The sequence below is a fragment of the Bos mutus genome, chromosome 3 (assembly GCF_027580195.1).
Source record: "Bos mutus isolate GX-2022 chromosome 3, NWIPB_WYAK_1.1, whole genome shotgun sequence".
In the NCBI taxonomy this organism is placed as follows: Eukaryota; Metazoa; Chordata; class Mammalia; order Artiodactyla; family Bovidae; genus Bos; species Bos mutus.
Genome location: NC_091619.1, coordinates 114,970,345 through 114,990,403, shown reverse-complemented (window position 1 = coordinate 114,990,403; position 20,059 = coordinate 114,970,345). Strand labels below are relative to the sequence as shown.

At 49.1% G+C, this 20,059-nt stretch overlaps 1 protein-coding gene across 38 annotated transcripts in view; it reads right to left on the bottom strand.

The window, feature by feature from the left end:
• LRRFIP1 (LRR binding FLII interacting protein 1) overlaps window positions 1-20,059 on the bottom strand; it is a 160,185-nt gene that overhangs the window by 16,854 nt on the left and 123,272 nt on the right. For 29 of the 38 annotated variants that reach the window (XM_070368594.1, XM_070368556.1, XM_070368559.1 and 26 more), the window contains 8 exons: window positions 12,864-12,899; window positions 12,341-12,466; window positions 10,780-10,851; window positions 8,665-8,835; window positions 4,920-5,012; window positions 3,901-3,993; window positions 2,644-2,736; window positions 968-1,109 (listed from right to left, as the gene is read on the bottom strand). In XM_070368594.1, coding sequence (XP_070224695.1) covers window positions 968-1,109; window positions 2,644-2,736; window positions 3,901-3,993; window positions 4,920-5,012; window positions 8,665-8,835; window positions 10,780-10,851; window positions 12,341-12,466; window positions 12,864-12,899 — 826 coding nt within the window. The remainder of the gene's footprint in view (window positions 1-967; window positions 1,110-2,643; window positions 2,737-3,900; window positions 3,994-4,919; window positions 5,013-8,664; window positions 8,836-10,779; window positions 10,852-12,340; window positions 12,467-12,863; window positions 12,900-20,059) is intronic. The other 9 variants (XM_070368589.1, XM_070368591.1, XM_005906813.3 and 6 more) reach the window with 3 other exon arrangements.

The following is a 20,059-nucleotide window of genomic DNA, read 5'->3' as shown; positions in this document are numbered from 1 at the left end:
CTTCTGGAAAGGCAGACCTGGGAAGCTGGGCCTACAGTTTTCTCCACTTCCATGGAGAACCTTCCAAATGGAAACGAAAGCCACAGTCCCTGACCTTGTCCCAGCCTCACTGTGAAAAGCTGAAACGCATCTGATCCCCGGTTGCAAGGGAGACCTTATTTGCCAGCTTCTATTTCAGGCTGTCCATCAGGTGCTGACCAAAGCCGAGGATTATGACAAATACTAACTGGTGAATCTTTTCCGATATCTGCAGATTGTATTACGCATTCCTACTATCTATGGGGTTCCTCAGTTTATACTCTTTCAGAAGTAAAAACAGGACGTACAAAGGAACATCACCTCTGACAAACGGGCAGACTTACTCAGACTCTTGTTATAAGGAAAGCCGTCCGCACCGACCACACTCACACCCCAGGGCTCCCTGTCCACCTCCCCACCACCCAGGGCTCCCTGTCCATCTACACTGTCCACGGGCACCTCAGGCTCTCCAAACGCTTAACGGTGCACGGGACTTGCAGCATCGGCTTGTAGACATGGTCAACTAACTTACTGCACAACTAACTCACTGTACAGCCGCTGCTATTCTGCTCTTTTGATAATTCTGTAACAGAGTAAGTCACAACGCCATATTCGGCACATAATTGAGGAAAACCTAATAGAAAAGTCAACACTGTCACTGAATTTTGACATTATTTTCCGTGTATTCACAGTCTCACAGGCAGCTTTGAGAAGCAAAAGAAACATATTCTTGAGCCTTTGGTGGTGAGCAATGAACAGAAGTACACGCCAGACAACACACGTGGGTGGCAGCACCGTGTGGTGAGGAAGTTCCCGTGAAGTGACAGAACGCAGGGCATGCTGGGTGATGGTTAATTGATCAGTGATGACCACGTCAGCTCTACCAATGCATGGAGGTGGACCAGCGCTGATCGGAAGACGCAAGGGTCAAAGGAAAGCACGGACTTACCGAGGGCCCCGTCCCCCGTTGCCTTGAGGGCACTCGGCTCTTCCTTCGTCATTTTCGTGGAACCTTGCGAGGCAATGCTGTTCAGAGTGTCTGGCGTCTCTCCGTTGGTAGCTATTTCTGAATTTAGTATTATTCCATGTTTCTGGGAATAAAAACAGGCTCATCATAATACTCATGAAGTGACACACAGTTAAACTTTATTTTATAAATAGTAATTGTAAGAAACCTCACTTTTCCCTAAGCAGAGGAAAACGCTACAGAAATAGAGAATTGCTAGGCTCCTGGAAATATTCCATCAACACACACAGATCTGGGAAGTCTTCCTCCAAAGGCCCTTCTTTCCTACATGTTCCCATCCATGTCTTAATGGGCTGGTGACAAAACAAAACGCTTTCAGCCAGCCTCACTTTTTAACTGCAGGCGGCCAGAAAGTGGAACGTGAAGCACCTCACCGTGAAAGGGTCTTGACCTCTAGAACCCCAGTTGTGTTCTTTAAAAGGAGGCAGAGAGGTAAAGAAAGAAATATGTGCGTGTTCTGAAAGGAATGGTGAACCTTGGCTGGAATGTCTGTTGTTTTCCAAAGAAATACAATTTGTGCTCACTTCATAGCTTCCCTTGTGGCTCAGCTGGTAAAGAATCCGCCTGCAATGTGGGAGACCTGGGTTCCAGCCCTGGGTTGAGAAGATCCCCTGGAGAAGGGAAAGGCTACCCACTCCAGTATTCTGACCTAGAGAATTCCATGGGCTGTATAGTCCATGGGTCACAAAGAGTCAGACAGGACTGAGTGACTTTCACTTTCACACTTTCTTTCACATAGCAAAGCACATTAAACTCAGCCGCACTTCACAATGCCAGGATACCCGCTTCACCCTGAACCACCCCCTCCCTCGGCCCTCCTGCCATCTGCAGCACTTTCTCTTCTGCTTTGTAGGAATTCCCCAACCCTCCATGTGTACGCACACCCTGCTGAGGAGGAGCTCTGTGACTCTGGGCTCTGACCCTACTGGCTTACTGTTCTGGCCTTGACCTTTCATTGTACGTAGCCGACGCTGATGTTTCTGTTGGCAACACAGGAGCCAGTCCATGGCCACGATCCCTAGACTCAGTACCTCCTCCTATGGTGCCGAGAGTCCACCCAGAGCTCTGACCCCCACTGCTGCCCATTGGTTTATTTCACTCAGGGTCCAGCCAGCAGCAGAAGACCCTAGACGTGGCCCAGACAGGACACAGAACTTCCTACAGTCCGTGAGATCTCCCAGTCTGACTAGTGACACCTATACACTGTTCAGCTAGAAAGGTCCTTACAGTCCAGGCTTGATATATGTATTTATATGGAACAAAGATCTACTCCAACTTGGAGTAATGTCCTAGAGAATTTACTAATGAGTTTGAGAAAAAATTTAGACAGCTTATCAAAAGAAATTCTTGGAAATCAGAATTGCTTTCAACATCAGATGTGCCTGTAAACACTGACAGGCAATGGGCATGCCCCCCACGGGATGTACAGACTTCACTTGTCTCTCTGGTGTCAGTCAACCCACGATTTGATTTTACTAACGGAACAAAAATCAACGTCATAAAATTAATGAACACCACTGCCCACACACATTCATCCTTGAGAATCTTGGAGCTGCTGCTATTGCCTTTTTTTTTTAAACCGTACTTTGGCTTCATACCTTTAATTCCTCTTTCAGCATGACTACTTCTTCTCTAAGATCGTCTCGTTCACTCCTTACGGAATCAAAGAACTCTTTCTGTCTCTCTAACGCCTGAGTGTGTAGCGGAGCAGAGAGAGAGAAGATAGGCACAGGTGAGCAGATGACCTCAGAAGCAGGACTAGGAAGGAGGCTTCTATGAATACTAAGGAAAACGCTGACATCAGCAAGACATTCAACAGACTGCTTAGAGACACAAACGCAGTGCAAGTGTGAAGCTTTTCATGTAGTTTACGCCAGCCAAGAAATGTCGCTGTGCATGCTCCCTGAAGGACATCGGCATTTTGAAGGATGCTCTCTTTTTCACATCCTCTCCTGGCTCAGTCTGTGGTTTCACAGCATCGTCAGGGAAGTAACAGAAGCAATGCACCCATTTCAGTGAGGGGTAAATGGAGACATGCTTAGGAACCCCCGGTGACAACTGTTTTATTTAATAGCAATTTGATTATTTCTGTATGTTGATTCTCGGTGTCTGTTGTCACAGGTAAGCATAGAGTGGTCCTGAAGCAAGCACAGCGCACGCATAGACATGCACACAAAATCCCGTGTCGGTGAGCGCATCAGAGTGAAGGCAAGGCACAGCTTCACGATGTGAAAGCGCCAAGCTTCGCTCTAACATCTAGAGACGGCTGTCAGAGCTGTGAGGCGTGAGTTGCTGTGGTCTGGAAGGTGCCTGGCATCACGGAGCATGGCCGTTCCTTAACTAAGTGGGCTCCTTGCTGCCCAACCTGCACTGCTGAAAAGAGGCAGGTGGACCGCCTCTTTCCTTGGGGAGGGAGATGCTGACACCTCCCCGGGGAGACCCGAGGTGGGGCTTCAAGGGGTACTGCCCCTGCCGCCTTGCAGCTTCCTCAAAGCCTTTTGAGAAGGAGCCCCCATGACACCGACAGGGCGTCCCAAGAGGTCTGAGCCCCACGTGGGCCCGCCAGGTGCACTGCCTTGCCCCTCTGACCTCTGTGCCTCTGGCCACTCACAGGCAGGCCGGAGGCCCAGCGGTGTCAACAAAACGAGAATCTCCCTGGCTGGAAGTTAGCTTCCAATTTGGAGTTAACGTCCATTTGGGTGAGTTCTGCAGTCTCTCTTTTATTCATTTCGTGTCACGTGGGGGGTCGCATGCAAACTCAAACAAGCCTTTTTCGCAAACCAAAGAATCTGAAAGCGCTCAATTGCTAGGCAGGCTGCCCACTTGCACGGATGTCAGAGGCTTGGGAGTCCTACCCCTATTTTTCTGTCTTTCCACTCTATTGTTTCCTGAAGATCAGAAATCTCCCTGATATAACTCGCCTGTTTCTGCTGTAGCTGTCGGATTTCCTGAAGAATAGGGACAGACAGAAAGAGAGCAGACACAGGATTAGACAGGGAGGCACTCTGTGGCGTGGACAGCCCCGGAGCCAGCGCGCACCCCGCGGATCCCAGCGCCAGGACGGCTCACTGAGTTTGTTCTCAGGATGCTCCTCAGCTCCCAGTGCAGGAGGAAAACCTGGAGTGAAATCCTCACTGACAGGTGCGAAAGCTCTAATCAAGTTAAAAAGATTAAAAAAAATCAAGCCTGTATTAATTTCCTGTTGTCACTGAACAAATAACCACACATCCAGTGGCTTCGAACAACACAGGCTTATTTTCTTACAGCTCGAGAGCTCGGAAGTTCAGAAGTCTTGCAGTGCCCCCAAGGTGTGGGCAGGCCTGGGGTCTTTTCTGGAGACCAGGGATGGGGTAGGGCGGGGACAGAATCTATTCCCCGCTTCCTTTCAGCTCCTAGGGGTGCCCACAGTTTGGCTTGTGGCCCCTCCCTCACATGGCTCTGACCTCCAACCCCGTGGTCACGTCTCCTAATCTGCCTTTGACTCTGCTTCCATCTTACAAGGACTCTTAGCATCACACTGGGCCCACCCAGACAACACAGGATCGACTCCCATCACAAGGTCCTCAATCACATCTACAAAGTCCTCTTTGCTGTGAAACGTGACTTACAGTTCCAGGGATTAGGACGTGGACATCTTAGGGGGCCATTATTCTCTCTGCCACACGTCCCCGAACAAACCCAAAACCACCAAAGAAAGAGAATCTGCTCTAATAAAAGCAGCTGCCTCCTTATACAGGCATAGAGAATTCACCTGAAGTCAGTGTCCAAGAAAACTGATTAACTTCAGTAGTAAACCAACAAAATGCTCCCAAGTTTTTAAAAAAAAAAAAAAAAAAAGGAAGGAAAGAAAAGAAAAAAGGGAAAAGCTACTCACCTCAAGCATTTCTTCTCTTTGCTTCAGGGCCTCTTTCACTTCGGCAAACTGAAACTGGAGTATACTGTGGGCATGCTTTTCCCTTTCAAATTCCTATAAAAGAGGAGAGGAACATTCAGGTTGCAGTGGAATCACATTTTTCTGTCCCTCTAGTTCACATTCTTATGATTGACCTTCACCTGCTACTATGTCAACACAGTTTTCAAGGCTTTTTTAATGATAGGAGCCCATTTCTCTGTATTTTCTAGGAGACACCCCTATGATTTACCATAAAATCAATGTGAGGAGCTGATGCAACTGACAGAGGCTCCTGAGTTCTCTAAGGTGAGCAGTGCCCTGGAAGGGGTCCCTCTCCAGGGTATCTGCTGAAGTCCACAGGGTTGTCTGGGCTGAAGACCTGGAGGAGCCACCATTGCAAAAGACTGACAATAAAATTTGTAAAAGGCTGATGATAAAAATAAAAATCAGTGCAGATAGTGACTGCAGCCAACAAATTAAAAGATGCTTGCTCCTTGGAAGAAAAGCTATGATAAACCTAGACAGCATATTAAAAAGCAGAGGCATCACTTTGCCAACAAAGTCCCCAAAATCAAAGCTCTGGTTTCTCCAGTGGTCACATACAAATGTGAGAGGTGGACCATAAAGAAAGCTGAGTGCCAAAGAATTGATGCTTTAGAATTATGGTGCTGGAGAAGACTCTTGAGAGTCCCTTGGCTGAAAGGAGATCAAACCCCTTGACTAAGGAGTCCCTTAGTCAATCCTAAAGGGAATAAACCCCGAGTATTCATTGGAAAGACTGATGCTGAAGCTGAAGCTCCAATACTTTGGCCCCCTAATGCAAAGAGCCAAAAAGAATCTGATGGAAAAGACCCTGATGCTGAGAAAGACTGAAGGCAGGAGGAGAAGAGGGTGACAGAGGATGAGATGGTTGGATAGCATCACAGATGCAATGGACAGGAGTTTGAGCAAACTCTGGGAGACTGTGAAGGACAGGGAAGCCTGGCATGCTGTAGTCCATGGGGTCACTAAAGAGTCTAACACAACTTATCGTTTGACTAAACAACAACAGATAATAAAATTATCCCTGATTTTGAAATATGCCAGTGAATACTCTTTGGGATAAAAAGGGGGTAAATGTGGTCTACTTTGGCCATTTTATCTCTACTAACAGTAGATAGCCAGCTCTGTACCCTAGAGACAAAATAGGGGCAAGGGGGCATAAAGCACTCGTCAACATAAAGCCACTCCCCAGTCCGACTCTCCCGTGTATGAAACGCACCCCCACAACTAGGCACTGCGGCTCTGCTGTCTTCTGCTCGGCTCCGTACAGTAGCACAGTCCCTAATGATGGCTTGGTGCCCAACCAGCTGCCCGTCCAACTCTTTTGCAGCCCCATGGACCGGCAGGCTCCTCTGTCCATGGCATTTCCCAGGATTTCAGGGATAGCAGGGGACACCCCTAGATGTGTTGCCTGGCTATTCTAGAAGGGACTGGACCTTAGCTCACTGTGGCATCCTGAGCACACTCATTTTCTGGAGTTCGGGGGTGACTGGACCCTCCAAACCAGGACAAGGACCTGTCTGTTGGGTTTTGCTTGGCTTGTGATACCCACTTTGGGGCAATGTTCCAGGGTCACTCCACTTCTCTGGAATTAGATTTGGGGTCTCTTGGTCTACTTCCTGATGCCTGAGGGCATGCTAGGAGTATTTAGAATGTGTTAAGTACTTGTCCATCTGAGTGGGGTTCAGAATATGCTCTCTGCTCCTAAATTGTCAGTCAGTTTCAAAGGAAGCTTTCATGACATTAGGTCTCATGAAAAGTTTCTCCTTCATTTCAGCATTCAGTTATCAGGGACTTCATAGACAAAATTCTTCTTCAGCTTCTAACTCAACCACAGCAGTGAAATAAAGAGGCCTTGGAGTTGTTAATGGCACCTTGGGTTTAACTCCTGGATTTAGAGGATATTTTTGTTGTTATTTTGTCGCTAAGTCAGGTCTGAAGCTTTTGCAACCCTATGGACTGTAGCCCACCAGTCTCCTCTGTCCACGGGATTTTCCAGGCAAGAGTACTAGAGCGGGTTGCCATTTCCTTCTGCAGGGGATCTTCCCGACCCAGGGATCGAACCTGGGTCTCCTGCATTGGCAGGCAGATTCTTTACAGCTGAGCCACTGGGGAAGCCCTTTAGAGGATATAACCAGTTACAAAAAAAGATAATGACATTCACAAATTAAACTTTCTATTTATCTCAGCAACTTAGAAACTGGTCAATACTCTAGGATTTGAGAAACCAACTAATTCGAAATACGAAAATAATAATACGAAAAACAAGTATTCGTGTTCTCTGTCTCACAAAGAACAGTTAAGTCTGGCCTTTAGCAAGTCAACCTGTTGTCATTAATCTCCACACATGCTCACGCCTTTTGTTGATGTTGTAAATTAACACGTTAACTCCAGTGCCTCTTAATGAAAGCCCAAATAAGATTCTCCTCTTTTTTGAGATTGATGAAGGTGTTTAATTCTTAAATGGAGTCACTGTGTTTTTTTCCAATCAGCAGAAAACGAGTGAATATAATTTCCTTAAAATCCTTGATATTTGCAACTATTTCTCTCTGCTGTTGATAACAAAATAAAAATCCAGAAATAAATATTAACAGGAAAATCTTGAAGCATCTAATTATGCTTATTCAAGCATTCTGGGTCTTTTGGAGGCAGGTTTTTCCACGGTTATGATTTTACCTTACATGCAAAAAACACAAGTGTCCTCCTAGTAAAATTGTCTCTAGTTTACATATTGAAATTTTGCATATCAATATATCAAGTACCTCGGCAAAGAGCATGGTATTCTTATTCTTAGATGTTTGAGCTTCCAGGGCAAGTAGAGAATGACTGTTTTTTAAAAAACTATATACACACAAATATATACATAAACATGTATATATACATGTATAACATATACATATGTAGATACACACCACATATCAAATATATATATGTGCACACATATATCTTTTGATTCTTAAATATACAATATATATATATTCTCCAATTCTTACATATATCATATATATTCTCCTATCCTTACATATATCAATACCATATATATATGCATATATTCTACCATAATTACATATACCATATATATATGTGTGTATATATATACATTCTCCCATTTTTACATAGACCATTTACATATATACTCTGTCCTCTCATATATCATTTTCATATATTCTACCATCCTTATATATACCAAATATATGTATATAAATTCTTGCTGTTGTTTAGTCGCTAAGTCATGTCCAACTCTTTGCGACCCCATGGACTGTAGCCTGCCAGGCTCCTCTGTCCATGGGATTTCCCAGGCAAGAATACTGGAGTGGGTTGCCATTCCCTTCTCCAAGGCATCTTCCTGATCCAGGGATCAAACTCCCATCTCTTGCACTGCAGGCAGATTCTTTACCACTGAGCCACAAGGAAAGCCCTATATTTATGTGTGTGTGTATACATATGTATTGGAGAAGGGAAAGGCTACCCACTCCAATATTCTGGCCTGGAGAATTCCAGGGACTGCATATAGTCCATGGGGTCACAAAGAGTCGGACACGACTGAGTGACTTTCACTATACATATACGTGCACACACATATACATTCTCCCATCCTTGTGTGTATCACTCTGTGTATCCTCTCCCCCCTCACACACACCATCTACACACACACAGTCACTCTCCCCCTCAGGGGGGCACATACTTTGCTCTTCTCCTCGTACTGCCGCCTGGACTCGGCCAGCTGCTCTTCCAGCTCCAGCAGCATGTCCTTCAGCGTGTCGACCTGGTACATGAAGTTCGTCTTCTCATTGTCTAGCTGAGCGTTGGAAACCATAGCCTTCTTATATTTCTCCTCAACTTCTGCTAGTGAGTCCTGCAGAAACCAGGTCAGGTTTTTGAAATTGTAGGAAGAAAACAAAAACACGGATCAGTTCAGCATTTTTAGCAACACCCCAAAAACTCAGCTCTAAATTCACATTTTATTTCTAGAGCAAATGAATCAGAAGAAGAAACACAGCAAGTTTTGATTGCCCAGAAAGTCCTCCTTTTAATTTGCTCAAATTCTCGAGACTTGGAAAATTAGTTATTAACTGTGTCTAGAGATGAAAGTAATTTACAGTCCTTAGGACAAGGGGGACCCAGGTGGAAAGGGCGCTGGTCACAGAGGCAGCAGAGTTCAGCCGTGGGTTCTGAACTGGGCTGGGCTGTTCAACAGGCGCCTGACGTGACCGCTCCAGACACGTGATCAGCACCTGGGACAGTGCCAGTGCGAGGCGGGGAGGGGCGAGAGAACCCCTGCCACCAGCTGCCCACTGTCCCCATGGCAACTGAGGAACCAGGAGAAGCTTAAGGGCAATTTCACATCTGCAACCCAGAGGAAAACTCAACAAGCTCCTCAGGCCTCCCTAGGCAGGTCCTGGAAAGGCAAACGCCGTTCCTTTGAAACGACAATGAAGGAAAGAGCCTCCAAAATAAACACGCTCACACCCTGGCAGGCAGGCCACAGGGTATAGCAGCGTGTGGGTCCTGGAACACAGATCAGGGGAAGGCGACCCCAGGAGAACAGAGGGCAGCAAAGGACCCTGAGCTGCAGAATGGTGGGCACCTCTGGGTGGGGCCTGTTGGGTGCTACCCAGGGATCCATGGAGACCAGCGATGCACGCCTGCACTTGCAAACCAGGGCGAAGTTTTCAGGTGGGACCTGTGATCCCTGGGCTGCTTCCCTGGCTCCCTTCTCAGCCCCACCAGGAGTTGAAAGCCAGAATCTTAATCCCCACCCTAGAGAGAGGTCCACCCTACAGAGAGGTCACAGGGCTTCCCAGGGGGTGCCAGTGGTAAAGAACCCACCAGCAATGCAGGAGACATACTGAGATGCGGTATGGGTCGGGATGCTCCCCTGGAGGAGGGCCTGGCAACCCACTCTAGTATTCTTGCCTAGAGAATCCTGTCAACAGAGAAGTCTGGCAGGCTACAGTCCACAGGATCTCAAAGAGTTGGACATAAGTGAAGCGACTTAGTACCCACACCAAGAGAGGTCACAAACAAGCAAGTGATCAGTCACGTGGTTTGGACCCCTGGGATACTGAACTCAGACTGTTTCGGGGGTACTTTCCTGGGGGTTGAAAAGGAAGGCACAGATTTACCCTCTCTCATTGCCCAGTGAAGTCAGAGAACAGCCCGACTCCCCACCTCACCTTCAGGGAGCGTGGCAACTCAATTTCCTGTTGGCACAACACAGTAACTCCACTTTCTAAAAGTATCGGGTATTTACTCAAATAAATTCAAGATGATACATATTCAGACATTGCTTCCATTAGTAAAATGGCTCAGGATGCAAATAATTTGTGTGTTTCAAAAAGCACAGCAACCAAACTTTCTTACTGGGAGACATCAGGTGTTTTGAGAAGCAAATTAAGATGAAGCAGTGTTTGTTATGTAAGGTCTGTATATAAGTGGAGAAAACCCCAAATCCTTCTCCAGGTGGGTTGGAAGTCTGCCACGGAGGGTACACTTCTGTGGGAAATGAGAAGGTGGTTTTAACTCGGGTGTGGTGGTGGGAGGACAGTGAGTAAAGGACATGCATCAGGAAAACGAGTTAGTAAGTTTTCCTAGTGAGTTACAATTTTCAGGTCTTGGCTTAAAAGCTGCTTTTGGGTAAACCAGGAACACGCACACCCAGGCTTCTAGCACTGCTGCCACTTTGGGGTCTGCAGTCTGGAGCCTCTCCAGAGCAAGCATGCAATCTGAAGGCTTTCTGGAGGCTTTTTACAGTTAAGTTGGGTTAATTCCATAAGCCCACGCTTCTGTAAGCTGGTACCTTCATCTCTTTCAATCCCTGCATGTATTTGCCTTCTACATCCTGAATCTGGTCCTTTAACTCATTGAGTTCCTGGGGGAAATGGCAAAAAAAGGCAAACGATGTCAAAGGGGAAAAAAAAAAATGGACAGAGACCACAGAGAAGGAGAGGCAGCTCCCTTATTTGGGTCATCTTAGCAGCAATCTTCTCTTCATCTTTTTAAGTATTAAAAGAAAAATAAGATGAATTTCAATACTACAAAGATGAAAATTTCGGTGCGCCTCATATAATGTTACGCAACTTTATCAGACGTAGATGTCTTCATATATTTTGATGCAACTTTATAAAACAGGCCAACGAGCTTCTGAGAATGGAGCAAGTTAATTTGCTCACATTTAACAGTTCATTCAAGCTCTTCTGAGATCTACTCTGTGCTACATACAGAGCAAGATACTGAAGATGGAAGCCAGCAAAGCCTTGCCCCAACCCTTATGGAGCGCCAGGCCTCTGCCTTCCTGCCTGGTCCACCCCCACAATCCTGGGGGCTGGTATCCGGTATGAGCTGGAATCTCAGTAAATCCTTGTTGATCAAGGGGATGAGGCTCACGAGCCAATCACAGAGATGGAGTATGACTGCAGCAAACACTACCTCAAGGCAGGGAAGGACGCCCCAGGCTGCAGGAGGCCGAGGAGGGGTGGTTCGGGGGTGGGGACATTTCAGGAAGAGCGATCGAAACTGTTTTAGAAAGCAGGGGAGCTGGAAGGGGTCTGCAGGGAAGCTGGTCCCCCGCCGGCCCCAATGCTCTGGGCTCCCTGGCAAATGACACCCCGCGGTTCAGACAGCAGCAGGGGTGGCTGGTTCTCTCGCAGCCAGCTTTCATTACTAGAAAGCGTGTCCATAAATGAGGCCAAACCTGACCTGGAAGCACCTCGCTGGCCTTGGCTCTGTCTCCAGTGGACACAAGGTCTGGTGACTCAGCCTTCCCTAGGCCCGGCCTCCAGACGGGGCATCCCCAGTTGCTTTGACAAGCAGAGGCCATTTCTCTGTCACACGCTCAGTGTTGAGATGTAACAGAGAACAATGTACACATTCCAGTGGGAGGAGGAAAAAATCACTAAAATGCCATGCCAGGGTCGACTGGAAGCCAGTTACAGTGGGGGAGGGAGGGCGTGTTGCAGGCAGAGGGCGCGGGTGCTCCAAGGGCAGGGTGGGACCCCGGGAGTGGTAAGGACTCTGTGACCAGCACCTTCCAGCGCTGAGGACGAGTGTCTGTGCCTGTCCTGTGTGCAGAGGGGACTGAGCGCCTCTGGGCAGCATGGTACGGGCTCCTGCCCAGCTGTACCCGGGAAGCTGAGGAATCCCAGCACAGGTGAGCCCTGCTGGGGCAGGGAAGTCAGGGGTGGCTCCCTGCAGGACACCAGAACTGGTCTGGACCCTGCTGTTACTGGAACACGGAGCTTAGGGGAGCCAGGGAAGACCTAACCGAGAAGAAAGAGCTGGGAATCTACAAACTCGATCTTGTTTTATTTCAAGACTCCTTTCCGGTTTCTCTGGCTCAAGCGTTAAGCAGAGAACCTTACCTTGATCTCCCGGATGGAAGCCTCAGTGTCAATGGAGATGGAGGTGTCCCCGCTGCCCCTCCGAGAGGAAGTCCCCCCCAGGGAGGCCAGCGTGGCTGCAGACAGGCCGGGCAGGCTGCGAGACCCCTGTGACGTGGCAAAGAGCAAATGGGATTTCAGCCAAAACCAGAACAGCTTCTCAGTCTACCAGGATGGTTCCCTTACTTGGAATCAGTCTCCAAATTGGAAAATCTTTGCTGAGTTTATGGTGAGCCACAAAGAGAGGGGCCTCATCTCAAGGGGCCTCATGAATGCTGGAGGTTGTCTGGATTAACTGTGAGCTCCACGCCTGGGCCCATCACTGAATTCCTTCACTGTTCTGCAAGATTTAAACACGGACTGGGAAGGGACCCCCAAAGGTGGTGATGCTGGCTGGGGAGTCATTCTTTACTCAAGATCAAGCAATACATTTTCTGGTCAGTTTCACGCATAAATTTTGGGGCCCTCTGGTTTCTACATGACATCATATAAAGAAATTCTCTACCTTTTCAGTGAAGTCTTTTTCTGGTCTCTCTTCAACCTGGAGGAGAAAATGGACACATGTTAAATATGGAAACACATTAAACGGAGAATCTGGATTTAGGGGGAAAGAGAATAATAAGATAAAGCATTGGCTTCTCTTGTGATTCAAACACTAGGTGCCATGAAACTCGCGGACACTCTTGGTGCCACACGGTGGCCTGTGGGCAGCTCACAATGCCTGGCTGAGGTCCGTTGTGTGGTTTTTCAACTTTCACAGTTTCCACTGGAAGGTGACTTGTGAATGATCTGAATCTGAACAGGTTGATTTGACAGGTTTTTCTACACTGCACACAGAGCCGAGTGTAGACGGGATGGCACCAGCCTCATTCACCCACCGCAGGAACTGTGATCAGAACGTGAGGATGTATCCAGGGCTCCAGGGGCTGGAAGACGCAACCATGGAGGGTTTTACTTTTGGCTATCACTAACCTTGGCCTCCGAGCAAGAGAAAGCAGTGGAGACAATGGTTGTAATTTTTCCACTGCTCATGAGTAACTGAGTCATGACCTACTCTTTGCAACACTATGGACTATAGTCTACCAGGCTCCTCTGTCCTTGGAATTTTCTGGGCAAGAATACTGGAGTGCTTTGCCATTTCCTCCTCTAGGGGACCTTCTCAACCTAGGGATTGAACCCACATCTCCTGTGTCTCCTGCATTGGCAGGCAGATTCTTTACCAGTGAGCCACCTGGGAAGCCCCTACTGTAGAGCATAGGGAACTGAACTGTATTCAATATTTTTGGAAAAGAACATGAAAAAGAACATATATATATATATAAAACAATCACTTTTCTGTACAGCAGAAATTAACACAACAGTGTAAATCAACTACACTTCAATAAAATTTTTTTAAAAATAAGAAAACAAGCTTATAGTTACCAAAAGGGAAATGTGGTTGGTAGGAATAAATTAGGAGGTTGGGATTAACACACACACAGACTACTATATACAAAATGGATAACAAGTATCTACTGTATAGCACAGGGACCTATACTCAGTACCTTATAATAACCTATAAGGGAAAAGAATCTGAAAAAAAATATGCATATATAACTGAATCACTTTGTTGTACAGCAGAAATTAACACAACAATGTAAATCTATGATTTTTTTCCAGTAGTCATGTACGGATGTGAGAGTTGGACCGTAGGAAGGCTAAGCACTGAAGAATGGATGCTTTTGAACTGTGGTATTGGAGAAGACCCTTGAGAGTATCTTGGACTGCAAGGAGATCCAACCAGTCCAACCTAAAGGAAATCAACCCTGAATCTTCACTGGAAGGACTGATGCTGAAGCTGAAGCTCCAGTACTTTGGCCAACTGATATTAAGAGCCAATTCATTAGAAAAGACCCTGATGCTGGGAAGGATTGAAGGCAGGGGGAGAAGGGGATGACAGAGGACGAGATGGTTGGATGGCATCACTGACTCGATGGACGTGAGTCTGAGCAAGCTCCAGGAGATGGTGAAGGACAGGGAAGCCTGGGGGCTGCAGTCCACAGGGTCACAAGCGACTTAACTAGTGTGCTGCCGCTGCAGCCCCTCGAGTTGCCACCAGGTGGCAGCCTGTGTCGCGTGGAGGAGGACGTGCCCAGGGAGCCTTGGTGGGGCAGGGCACCTCTGACCACCCCTAAAAAAGGAACAGCCAAGCAAGGAACCCCAACAGTGAGTTTAAGTTGACATAAAGCACAGCACTTTATCTTTGAAAGTAATATACAAAGAAACAGAATAAACAGATGGAGGGCTTTCAAATACTGTCGTGGCTGCTGCACAAAGTGACCCAGAGGATGTTGTGGGCAATACACACCCCAACGCGCTGCAGCCGTGGCCGCCTGGGACCCGGGACAAGCCACGGGGCTCTGCGGACTTCACCTCCTCGTCCCAGACAGGACAGCGGCACCATGGATCTTGCAGCCTATTAACTCTCTTCTTCTCATTTACTGAGCAATACTAAACACCTTAGGTGGACGTGAAAACGTCACAGGAACAGGCTTTTGAAATATGCAAATCACAAAAGAGTGTACACAAGGGCATCTTTTAAAATCTACGGGAGAGAACAAACATATGGACACCAAGGAAGGAAAGGGGGTGGGAAGAATTGGGAGACTGAGACTGACGTACATACACTCACGCACACTACTACTGTGCCCCATCGCTTCATGGGAAGCAGGTGGGGAAACAGTGGAAACTGTGAAAGACTTTATTTTTTGGGTTTCAAAATCACTGCAGATGGTGACTGCAGCCATAAAATTAAAAGACACTTGCTCCTTGGAAGGAAAGTTATGACCAACCTAGATAGCACACTAAAAAGCAGAGACATCACTTTGCCAACAAAGGTCTGTCTAGTCAAGGCTATGGTTTTTCCAGTGGTCATGTATGGATGTGAGAGTTGGACTGTGAAGAAAGCTGAGCACTGAATAGTTGATGTTTTTGAACTGTGGTGTTGGAGAAGACTCTTGAAGAAGTCCCTTGGACTGCAAGGAGATCCAACCAGTCCATTCTAAAGGAGATCAGTCCTGGGTGTTCATTGGAAGGACTGATGTTGAAGCTGAAACTCCAATACTTTGGCCACCTGATGCGAAGAGCTGACTCAATGGAAAAGACCCTGATGCTGGGAAAGACTGAAGGCAGGAGGAGAAGGGGACGACAGAGGATGAGATGGCTGGATGGCATCACTGACTCGATGGACGTGGGTTTGGGTAGACACCAGGAGTTGGTGATGGACAGGGAGGCCTGGCGTGCCGCAGTTCATGGGGTCACAAAGAGACATGACTGAGCAACTGAACTGAACTGAACACTATTCTGTGAACTGATGAGAACCTATTGCAGAGAACAGAGAACTCTACTCAGTGCTGTGACCTAAACACGAAGGAAATCCACCCCCCAAAAAGGAGCTATAGTCATAGCTGATTCACCATGCTGTACAGCAAAAACTCATACAACATTGTAAAGCGACAGCATTTCAACAACAATTTAAAAAAATCTTTGGGAGATAATCACTTCGGAAAAATTTCTTTGACATTTTAAATTATGTCAACTCTCCCTTCGCTGGTGGCTCAGACAGTAAAGAACCTGCCTGTAACACAGGAGACCTGGCTTCCATCCCTGAGTTGGGAAGATCCCCTGGAGAAGGGAATGTCTACCCACTCCAGTATTCTTGTCTGGAGAGTCCCACAGACAGAGTAGCCCAGCAAGCTACAGTCCCTAGGGTCTCAAAGAGGTGGACATGACTGAGTGACTAATGCTTTCACTTTTTCCTTTCAAAAACAAAAGCTTAAAGTAGCACATTAAATATTTTATTAATTCCAACCTTCTAAAATGGTGTCTAAGTGAGCTTACTATGTAGGCTCACTTAAGTATCACGTCTGGTGAGGTTTTAAATTCCAGGTTTGGCATATCACCACCTGACTTGCCCACCTTCCTGGAGACAGAGGCCAGTATGTAGGCGCAGGGCAACCCGAGTCAACGGTTTGGGGACAAAGGAACTTCTCCTCATGGTGTCCAGCCCCCAGGCAGGAAACGGGGCCACAGACAGAAGCAGGTCACCACAGGTTCCCTCTCGAGAAACCAGCGGACAGCAGTGAACACTGCTCAGAAAACACCCCTCAAACGTAAACAGCAGTGGAGCCTACCATTAGACTGGAGACTTCTGGTTTTCAATCCAATAATATTGACCTCATCCGGATGACTCGTCCTTCAACTATTGTATTCATAATTCAAGACCTGTTTTTTCCACCCGGTTCCTGCCCTCACCTCTTTACAAGACTTGAACGTGAGTCACTACAGCCTTCTGTTTTCCTGGCTCATAGTGGGCCGAGGTTCCTGTTCACCACTCATGCTTCTCTGTGAGCACAGCAGCCCGTGAAGCTGGGCTGTGTGCAGGACACCCCAGGATGCTTCAGAGCCCTGGCAGCTCTGCTGGGTCTGCGCGGGGCCCTGAGGCATGGGGGACACGGCTGCACTGGCCCCTCCAGGCTGGGTCACCTGGCCTGCTGAGTCCAGCTCTCCAGAAGCACCCTCTCCCCCCGCTCACCCCCACCTCAGAGCCTGTGCTCTGAGTTCTATCCTGCATCTTGCCCACTTGCTGAGGTCTGCCTTCCCGGCCTGTGCGTCCCTGCCGGGGACAGGTATATGTCCTTCCCCTGCAGCCCTGTGCCGGGAACATTCGATAAACACAGCTGAATGAACAGACCCCAACTTCCTCAAGAGGAAGACTCTGGGCTCGTCAGAGAAGGAAACACAGCTGGCCTACAGAATGTGACAGTGAGCATGAGGTCCAGGAGCGTGTGCCCTCCCGAGACGGGGCGGGGGTCCTCTCTGTCCCCCTGAGGCTGGAGGACCGGCGGCTGGGGCACCCTTGGGATGCGGAGGCACCTCTGTTTTCTCAAAGTGGGACAGGCTGTCGCCTCCCTCATTCTGGTTACTGTTGCTTTGGATGGCGTTCCCCTCGCCCACCCCAGGGCACCAGCCTGCCACCCGCACTTAGAGCTGCCCCTGCATGGCTCATGCTTCCTTCCTGTCCCCTGCCCTGGCTCATGCCACCCTCCTGGGACCATATTCCTGCTGGATCACAGCTGGGGACATTCCCCATGAGCCACGGTGGACAACACTCCCACCCCTGGAAAATTCACCCCGGGAGAAGCAGGTTCAAATCTCTTCTTGTTTTTATGTTTCAAGCGTTATCAATTACCCGTCTTTCCAGGTGGAGCTCAGGCATGTATGCCTGGCCAGGTGTCCCCAGCCAGGAATGAGAGCTGTGAACTTTAGCCTGGGTTCTTGGAATCCCTCCTCCCTTCCTGCCCTGCGTCCCTCCGAGAGGCCAGGTGGGGACAGTCGGTCACCCCTAGGGTCCTCTCCCTGGGGCCCCGCCTGCCCCGCAGCTCCTCCCTGCCAGGCAGGAGCGCCAGAGGAGTCTGAGCACAAGTTTCCTGGCCTCTTTCCAGTCAACGCGGCCAACTACACCCACTTATACTCTGCCAGTCTCCCAAGCCCAAAATACAAACACCCACCCCTTTCCAGTGCTGGGACCGCCCAGAACTCAGAAAATAGAAACGAGCCAATTCCAAGGAAGAGACTGAGCTCTGGAAGCACAGAGCCAAGGGCTAGCTCAGCTGCATCCTACAGACTCTCTGCAGAGGCCAAGGGTGCTGCCCATGTTCTGGCTTTCCCATGGCCAAGAGCCACTGTAACCACATGCCCTGGGGAACCGCCCCGCACAGCCAGAGTGTCTCTGCTGCCTGAGGGCCTCATACAAAGGCGTCCTCAGCTCTGAGGTCCCCCCGCATCGTGAGGGCCCAGATGTTGGCCTTTGCTTACTGACTGTGCCAACCTGAGTCAGTGACCTTTATAAGTGAGCAGATGACTCAGGGGAGAGTGGAGACTGGACCGATGACCTGTGTGCAGTGAACTCAAGGTTCAGCTCAGTCAAGTCCCTGGGAGTCTTGCAAACCCAGGGCTCTCAAGGGACCAAGAGGCGGTGGGGCAGGCATGGCCAGCCTCCCAGTTACAAAGACACATCCAACTCTCGTTATCAGGCCCCAGGGGCACCAGCCAGGTGAACATTCACCTCTCTTGCGTCCACTAAACCCATATTCTGAGTAAACTGTTCTCAGGTTTAGGAAGCAGATGACAGAGGAACTTGTTTCTGGTTTCCATCTCTTGGGGCTTCCCTGATAGCTCAGTTGGTAAAGAATCCGCCTGCAATGCAGGAGACCTGGGTTCGATTCCTGGTTGGGGAAGCTCCCCTGGAGAAGGGAAAGGCTACCCACTCCAGTATTCTTGGGATTCCCTGGTGGCTCAGCTGGAAAAGAATCAGCCTGCAGTGCCAGAGAACTGGGTTCGATCTCTGCATTAGGAAGATCCCCCAGAGAAGGGAAAGGCTACCCACTCCAGTGTTCTGGCCTGGAGAATTCCATGGACTGTGTAGTCCACAGGATCACAAATAGTTGGACACGACTGAGCGACTTTCATTGTCGGCCTTGGGTCTGGGGAGTTTGACTGAGCTGCTACTCTGTGGCTTCATCCTGAAGCCCGAATAAACCCAAAATGGCCAGACCAGCACTGTTCACAGCTGCCTGTCCCCCTGAGCCGTGCTGGGCAGGGCACTGGTGCGGAATCAGACCTCAGCCTCTTCTGACAACTGTGAACTTTCATTTTTCCCAAAAGGTGAGCACAAGAGAGTATTACACCTGACGATGAGTGTCTCCACACTAGAGTCATCGTGCAAAACGCGACTCCTGCCAGTCGAAGGTTTCCGGACCGCGTGTGTCTGAAACTTGACTGTGGGCCCAAAGGTGCAGGCGGGCCGGCCCCCGCAGGTGCGGGCTGCTGCCCGTGGAGCCCGAGTTCACAAGCGCTGCCCCTCGCTCACGCCTGTCACATCAGGAGAAGCGCCCTCCAGGTCTGAGCACTGTGCTCACGCGCACTGAGCAGCTCAAAGTCTTCCTGTCCTGGCCTGACGGGTCCTGGGTGCAGGAGTAAGCAGGGGGCTTTGTGGGGTGTCCGTCACCCCATGTCCCCTCTGCCCCACCTCAGCATGGTCAGGACATGACGGTCAGGATGGGGGGATGGGGGGCTCACAGAGGGGGCGGCCTTCATTTCCACAGAGAAACAGGCTCTTCTGTTCTAACACTCAGCTTCCTTATCTGCCTTCTGCTTCTGCACCCTCGATATGCAAATGGTGGAGCAAGCATTCCTATCAGGAAAGTACCCGTACAGCCCAGTGAGGGACGCCTCTGGCCTTGGCCTTGGCAGCAGGCAGAGCCAGGCAGGCGTGGGGGTACGGAGGTCCCCGACTCAGCAACACGGGCTCCGTCTGCAAAAGCGATCCCTTGCTGCTCCCCCAGGAGCTGCAGACAAGCTGCACAGGGTGAGAAACCCCCTGGCTTTCAAAGGCGGCATCTGGTTTAAAAACAAAGCAGCAACGCCCACAGGCGCACCTGGGCAAGGAGTGACTCACCCCCACGTCTCTTCTTGATGACCAGGAAGACTTCCTAAACTTTAGACAGCTAACAGCAGGGTTGTGTGAGTGTTAAGAGCCTCAGTCAAGCTCCTCTAGGATGCAGGGGTGAGGAAAGAGGCCAGCTTTGCCAATCTGCGCCTCTTCCGCCCAGGGTCTGTTGGGAGGGGCCCCGGCCCTCGGTGTGGCAGCCCCGGCCCCTG